The 7,738-nt window shown below is 41.5% G+C and overlaps 1 protein-coding gene across 1 annotated transcript; it reads right to left on the reverse strand.

The window, feature by feature from the left end:
* Positions 1 to 1,180: 1,180 nt before the first annotated feature.
* Positions 1,181 to 6,327, reverse strand: kcnv2a (potassium channel, subfamily V, member 2a). Its single transcript, XM_006803537.2, has 9 exons — positions 6,190 to 6,327; positions 5,233 to 5,370; positions 4,292 to 4,470; positions 4,004 to 4,187; positions 2,778 to 2,969; positions 2,445 to 2,699; positions 2,239 to 2,355; positions 2,031 to 2,156; positions 1,181 to 1,536 (listed from the first exon to the last, which is right to left on the reverse strand). Exons 1-9 carry the CDS (start codon positions 6,325 to 6,327, stop codon positions 1,273 to 1,275), a joined length of 1,593 nt encoding a protein of 530 aa, XP_006803600.1. The 3' UTR covers positions 1,181 to 1,272.
* Positions 6,328 to 7,738: the final 1,411 nt, after the last annotated feature.

The following is a 7,738-nucleotide window of genomic DNA, read 5'->3' on the forward strand; positions in this document are numbered from 1 at the left end:
TTCTGCTCTACCAGGTGTAACAATTGAGTTTAACATTCAGGCATACATGAAAACGGAATTTATGACATTTAACGGAGTTAGAAGTTAGCAGGAAGTTAGCTCGCTAGCTTCTATCTAAATACAATATAGCATGTCCTGACTGCGGGGTTTTTGAAACAAATTAAAACGTACAGCTCTGTTATCACTTCCAACATAAATGAAGACAGAAAACTAAACAGCAGTGACGTTTTTGGGTTACTGAAGTTTGGCTATAGCTGGTATATAATGATGTGCTACATGACCGCTAGCGACACAGCTATGTTAGCATAATATAAACAAACTAACTTTTTTTCCACTCGATAAAAGTTAACGTGAGTGTTCTCGGTGGTCAGGAACAAATATAATCGCATGGCAGGATGCTGTAAAAGGACCAAACTTCAGCCAGGAGAACAACTGAGATAATCCATCCACAATACGAGGTTAGTCATTCATATACTGCTGCATGGGCTGGGCTGTAGTTACATCCTAAGGTTTTAAAAACTGAGCTTAAATAAATGATTAGCGGTAATAAAAGCCGAGGGAGGTCAACAGTGATCACTGACTGTTTTAGGAGCTTTTTGAGATTAAATAGAAGAAAATACAAAACATTAAACATGTTAACAACACAAAAGCCATATGAAATGCAGACTACTTTAGGCCCGGAAGTAGGATTCGTCATGTCATCACTTAACGACCGGATAGTAACCAAATTTGAACCACCTGTGTTTTTTGGGTTTTTTTAATGGGCGGGATTACATCATGTATAATGGGAGGATGGATGAAAGTATGCATAAATAAACAGGTTTGCCAATTCTGTGGCCAGAAAGTCCTCAAGTTTGACTTTAAATGGCTTCTGGAAGTTGTTTCACTGAAATGTCTCTTGCCACATTAGTTTTCACTTCCACCAGTGCTGGCATCTGAACAGTAAATAGTTCTATTATGAACAATAATATTGCTCTGAACATTGTGAGAACAATTTGTAAAAATAACTGAATAACCTGAAAAAGAGGTAGAATGACAAGTACAATTCCTGGCTTCTATTTACCTGTACACCCCCTAACTGATATCAGAAAAGTGTTGTTGGTGGAGGAAGTTTCCAGCAGCATCTCACCATCCGGCAGTTCATCCAGATAGAGTCTAGCTTATATGGAAATTTCAGGTACTGTCTGCAGTATGTGTGATCAGGAACCTGTCACACATGTCACAAACACATGTTTGTAATTCTTCTCTTAAAACTTCTACAAGCTACTGTCATCACTTTTGGTGAATGGTGTCATCGCAGAACTCTGAGAACTTCTTTGCTGCCCTCCTGGCAAAGCCCACCTTCCCACGAGCCTTGGTCACAGCAGTGTACTCATGGGCCTTGAGCTTGGTGTAATAATCAGAGAATTTGTTGTAGAGGACGGAGATGGGCATGCCATTGAGAATGATGCCAAAGGAGATGCAGGCGAAGGCAAAGATACGTCCAAGGTTGGTCTCTGGGTACATGTCGCCATAGCCCACTGTGGAAATACTCACCTGAGGGGTGAAAGAGACAATAACTAAAGATGCAAAGGTAGACAGAGATTGAAGGATCTTAGGTAGGATTTACTGAAACATATCTTTCTTTTTTGTCCCACCACACAAACACTTACTTGTATACATTGTTATGTGTTATGTAAAACACTGGTTCTAAAATGAAGTGTAAGATCTTCATTTCGTGTACGTTGAATCAGTGGATATGAGTTAAAAGTCATAAATAGGGGTTTCATGTCCAGAAACACAGACATTAACAGATGCCAAGAGGCAACAGTACATTTACTGGTACACCTTGCTTGTCTTAATTGGCAAAGATTCAACAAGTTGCTGGAAACATTCCTCAGAGATTTTGGTCCATATTAACATGATAGCATTAGATTTGTTGGACTTACATTCCTGATGCAACTCTCCTGTTCCACCACTTATTTGCATTAATGAGCAGTTGAGCAAGTGTACTTAACAAAAATTGTTGGTGTAATTGTGTGTCGACTCACAGCAGCCCACCACCATGCGTGTGGCATGGAGGTGAAGTTGGTGTTGTAGCCATCATGCTCCACTGTGTACACCATGGCTGAAAACATGAAGATTCCCATGCCAATAAAGAGCAGCAAACATCCCACCTGGAGAGATATTTTAGAGCAATTTCAGCATTTAGTTAAACACTTTCTTCATATTTCTCTCAACCTGCAGATAAACCCTGACCTGCTGGTAGCACTGTCTTAGCGTGAAGCCAAAGGCTCTGAGGCCCGTTGAGTGACGAGCCAACTTCAAGATCCTGAAGATTCTCATCAGACGCATTATCCTCAGAACCTGCCCAACCTACAGAGAGGGGAAAAAACACTACTAAACATGGATAAGACCACCATATTTAAAGTTTAACAACAACAACTCTCCCGCCTTTTCTTTACCTTCCCGACACGTGCTACTGTCTCAATGTCTCCAGAGTGCACATGGATGTCCTTGTCTTCAAAGCATTCCAAGATCATCTGCAAGTAGTGTGGCAGGATAGCGATCAGATCAACTGTGTTCAGCATGCTGCGTCCAAAACATTTCAGGTCAGGGGTGGAGATCAGGCGCAGCAGGTACTCCAGGGTGAAAAAGCTGATGCATAACGTCTCGACGTACTCGCCGTAGAACCTGCCGCTGGGCTCACCTGATGGTGTCTAGAACAGAGAATATAAAGATAAAGCTTCTGTTCTGAAACAATAAAGGATCAGTCATGGTTTTAGTGTTATAGACACCTTGTACTGCATCTCCTCAACGGTGTTGAGGGTCATGGCGACCAGCGACACCAGCACAAACATGGAGGATGCGACTGCCACAAGCTTGGCTGTGATCGAGGAGAATGGCATCTCCATTAGGTTCCAGATTTTCCTCCGGGTCTGCCCAAAGGCCATGCTGTTAAATAACACCTCATTCTCCTCGGTTTCTACCTGCAGGATGGAAATGCATGAGCAACAGGATACAAACAGCATTTTTTGTTTGTTTTTTAGAGGGGAGTCAAACTTGATGCTCACTAGAAACAACCAGAAAAATAGGCAGTATAAAAACATCTTATTTTTCATTGAGGATAAAACTAGACGAATGAAATGTCAGGACAAGTCACAAAGATGAAACGCGCTTGAATTAAAGTAAAAAACGGGCACAGCAAACTGTAATGGAAACATCTGTATAAATCTGTGCCAAGGAAAAGCTTATTCTCTTCTCCCCATCTGTCAAGACAGCAGAGCAGAGCGCTGATTTATAATGTAGGTCAAACAGACTCAGAGTCAGCCAGCAGATTACTGCCAAATCAGAGTTAAAAAAAATAACTGCTGAACCAATGAGGCAGCAGTAGGTGATGAACCCGTGACATTTTATTTTGCAGCACTGTTAAACATATGGAGTCGAACCGGTGGTAAAATAAATAAAGTCACTGATTACAAACTGCCTCCTGTGTCCTGTGGATTATCCACTTCTTACGGAGAAGGGTCTAAGTTTTCTAGGCTGTGAGGGCTGCAAATAAAAATCCATGGCCACGTATATGTGTGTGTGTTACATTTGAAGACGGAAATCCCAAAAGGGTCACAAGATAAACATGAGGGATCCTGACATGAGATCTTGCACTTATTTTTGAGAACTTTTATAAAACGCAGCACATAAAAGATATGTTTCCTATTTGGTCCTCTAACATTTAGCATCCATGAAAAAAGCCCCACCCACCTGTAATTCAAAATATTTATTTATGAGGGTCAGCTAATTACAAGAAAACTGGTTTAAAGAAAAGAGACAGGGAGCTATAAAGGTTGTTTCAGACAGATGGTGAACTGAGCGCCTGCACTATGGTGTGGTATAAGATAAATACTGTGAATCATGCAAAGGTTTTTTAAGTCTGTTCAACTGAGGTGAACTTGAGCACAATAATGTAAATGTTTATTTATTACACACAATTTAAGTAAAAATGCACAAAAAGTGTGACATTACTCACCAGATCACCCATCTCTGTAATCAGCTGCTTCTGTATTTTCAGCTGCTCGTTCAGCTCGTCCTGCCTCTCTTCAAAGGAGATGCGGCAGCAGCGCTGGCTGTTTTTGATTCTGACCCCCCAGTAGTTTATCTCCTCCAGGAAGTTTCGGGGACACAGCTCGTCTTTAATCCACAACACTCCAGTTCTGACAGAGAGGAAAGAGACAAGAAAACAGCATCCATGATCATTCCGAGATATCACAAAGGAGTGTCCCTGTGTTGACTTATAACCTCACGTGTTTTATGTCACCTGTAGAAATTAAAGATGTTGTGGAAAATTGTTGGGTCGCGGTCAAAGAAGAACTCGTTGCGCTGGACGACGTAGTCATCGCAGAGGTCCAGCTTCCTGCTATGGTCTGTGTATGTGGCCAAGCGACCGATCCGAGTCTTCGGATACCTGGCGGCTAACCTGTAAGGTAGGTGATACACCTGAGAAATAAAAAGAATTAATCTCTTCTCTTTAGCATAGACATTTGAAAAAACATGGAAAAAAATTTCATTACAATTACAAAATGCTAATATCACAAAAAACATGCAATGTACAAAACCAGTTTAAAAAATCCAGTTTTTATTCATTGCTCACAACTAGCGCAATTGTAAAACTTATAGTAGCTTTGTTTGGTGGCCTGTAGGTGGCGATATTTGCAGCTCTTCAACTTTCCAACCAAATTTTCTCTAGTGAACACTTACAGGGAGTCCCATCCCCACAGACGCCGTTGTTCTAGTCAATAAAAATCCTAGTATTTTATTTGTCTGATGCTCTACTGTGTGCTGTAATCTGCTGATAACACAGCACTCCACTGGTGGCCCAAAGACTAAGGATGAGACTTCAAAATGCAGATTTGAAAACCAGTGGATGATATCATGGGGGCTACATCCATCTTTTATATACAGTCTTTGGTTTTAACACTCTCTGATGACTGCGAGCTTTGGGTAGTTACTGGAAAAAGTCAGAGTGAACTCAGAGGAGACCTCCTGAATCTGTAAGTTTCTATGGGATTGGATCAGAACCACTGATTCCACGGGGTCAGCAGTAACATCTGAGCAAGACGGCTGTGACAGATATGCAGCTCACAGTCTGATAATGACGTATGAGTGCCACCTCTGCTGCTTGTTAATAAGTGTCAGGTTCAGTCCTTCTAACAGTAAAATAAAAATATTAGCAGTTATGCAAAAGTTAAGTGGAGTTACCGTTCCTCCAACATTGATGTTGAGAATGAAGTGTTTGGTTGGAGAATTCAGCAGGCGGGAGGGAGACACTGGCAATCGATCCTCCACCTCCTCGTTTTCATACTCGGCATAAATATCGTAGATGTCTCTGCCAAGGTCCTTCAAAATATAACAAAACACAAAATGAACAGAAAAACTGAAAAATATCAGCTTAGATATGATCGTAGTAAAATAGTAGATTTGTTTTTGCTCATCACAGTTCCAATTAGGTGAATGCTACTCTACACCAAACCTTTTGTGTAATTTTTACCTTATTGGTTGCCGTGACAGATGACTTTCCAAACTTATGAGAAAAATAAGTGGCATGGTGGTTCACTAAATTGCATTTCTGTCTCACATCATAGCAAGATGGTTCCCAGTTCACCTAGTCATCTACAGTCTTCTGCGTGGAGTTTGCTCTGAGTACTTCAGCAAATTTAAATAGCAGATTCTGAACTGGCTGTGGATTTGAGGAAAACACAGTGCAGATGGAATACTAAGTCCAATTCCACTTCCTGCTTGGCATCCTTGCCAAAGATTTCACTGAAGAGCTCCACATCACATTTAAGTTCCAGTTTTACTTTAATGTTGCTGTTGATTTGTTGCTTATAGTAGCCTGTACTATTTTTATTCATTACCGTTCTGCTGTGAGACGACAAGTTCCCCTGTGGCATCAATAAAGTACCCATTTACCTCTCCATATCTATCCATCCATGCATCCTACTTGATCTTATATTTGAGAGTCTTAGCTTGAGCACTAGAATGTGGTTCAATGCTGAAAAAACACAACGGCCGTAAAACCATGGAAGCTGTCTCAGCCTCACTGAACTTGATGAATCTGAACAAAAAATAACCAAAATCCAAAGGTATAGCTCAAATGTGTTTTTTAAAAATAGCTCCATCAAATCAAACAAATCCCAAATGGACCGAGTGACTGACCTGCATGGAGTTCCATGGTTTAATGAAGGCGCTGATCAGGTCCAGATGTTCCACCGTTTCTTTGACCTCTTGGGTCCGGCTGCCGGGCTTGTAGCTGGAGAATAAACTCCTGCTTCGAGCTCTGAGGTGGTTAAACATGATCGCTGCTTTAAGTGTTAAGTGTAAACTGCACAGAGACACGTCGCATTTACAGACACATTCAGTAATAAAGAAATCATACTGTTCACACACATGCACGCAGCTGGCAGAGAGATATCACACGCAGAGTGATGAGGGAAGTGATTCTCCGTGCCTAATGCTGCTGACTGAGATGATCCGGGTGCTTAAAGTTTTAAATACTATTATCCTCTGTCCATCTCCTGATCTCTCAAGCTCTCCCTCTCCTCCCACTTTCACATAAGTTTACAAATCTGGTAAATTAGGGTCATAAATGTGATCATTTTAATACTATTCTAAGATGTCAGTCCAGTCCACTGCTTTGTACAAGACAGTATTTGTTAACAACTGCTAGTTTTGTTCAATACCCAAAGAAAACTCTTAATTTAAAACAGCATCTGAAACGTAATGATACTGAGCAGCTATAAAATGCAGTTCTGACATTCATTGCCAACGGATAGCATAAGAAAAAATTAGAGTAACAATTTCTTTGTAGGTGACTGTAGGTGTCAAAATCTCTGTACCCTACAGAACACATGCAGATCTAAAGTTCTGTCATTGTTATACTTCACTACACATGGACATTGATCTGGTCTGTAAAGTAGCTGAGGGGATTATTGATCAGTTTCATCTGCTTTGGTGTACATTTTAGTACAATGACACTACTGTTAGCGATACCTGGACCTTACAGTGTTTCCAGAGGGAGCCCAATTCCTCCAGGCTGGCACATCAATACATGCCATTGCCAAAAGGTTTGCTGTTTCCTCCAGCACAGTCTCATAACCATGGAGGATATTCCAGGTAATAGGCAGCAGAGCTGGGCAGGCCTGCAGAAGGTACTTAACCCATTAGCAGGACCAGTATCTGCTCCTTTGTGCAAGGAGCACAGTTGCATAATGACCTCCAGCAGGCCACTGGTGTGAACATCTGACCAAGCAATCAGAAGACAGCTTCCAGAGGTTGATCTGAGGGCCCAACATCCTCTAGTAAGCTCTGTGCTCACTACACCGTGGAGTCCGACTTACATTTGCCATAGAAGACCAGAACTGTTAGATCTGCCACTAGTGGGACGATGAAGGAAAACCACTGACTGGCCCCAAACTCCCCTGTGGTAAATCCAATAGAACACCTCGGGGACATTATGTTTCAGTCTAAATCTGGGAGATGATCCCCTTAGACTTCATTCACTGTGTCATTAGGAGATTTCTCCAACATTGACAGGCACACATACAAGCACGTGGTGGGACAAAGAGTACCAATGCTGCCAGGCTGCACCTCCGTTCATCCCTGGTCCCGACCTGGGATTTTTTTTCCCCACTCAGATCTGATTTTTTGTGTTCTTAAAGTCTTTCTTAAAATGTTCCTTTAAGTTTTTTTGAATAGCGTAGTTTAT

This window comes from Neolamprologus brichardi, chromosome 7 (genome assembly GCF_056152115.1).
Source record: "Neolamprologus brichardi isolate AB-2024 chromosome 7, ASM5615211v1, whole genome shotgun sequence".
In the NCBI taxonomy this organism is placed as follows: Eukaryota; Metazoa; Chordata; class Actinopteri; order Cichliformes; family Cichlidae; genus Neolamprologus; species Neolamprologus brichardi.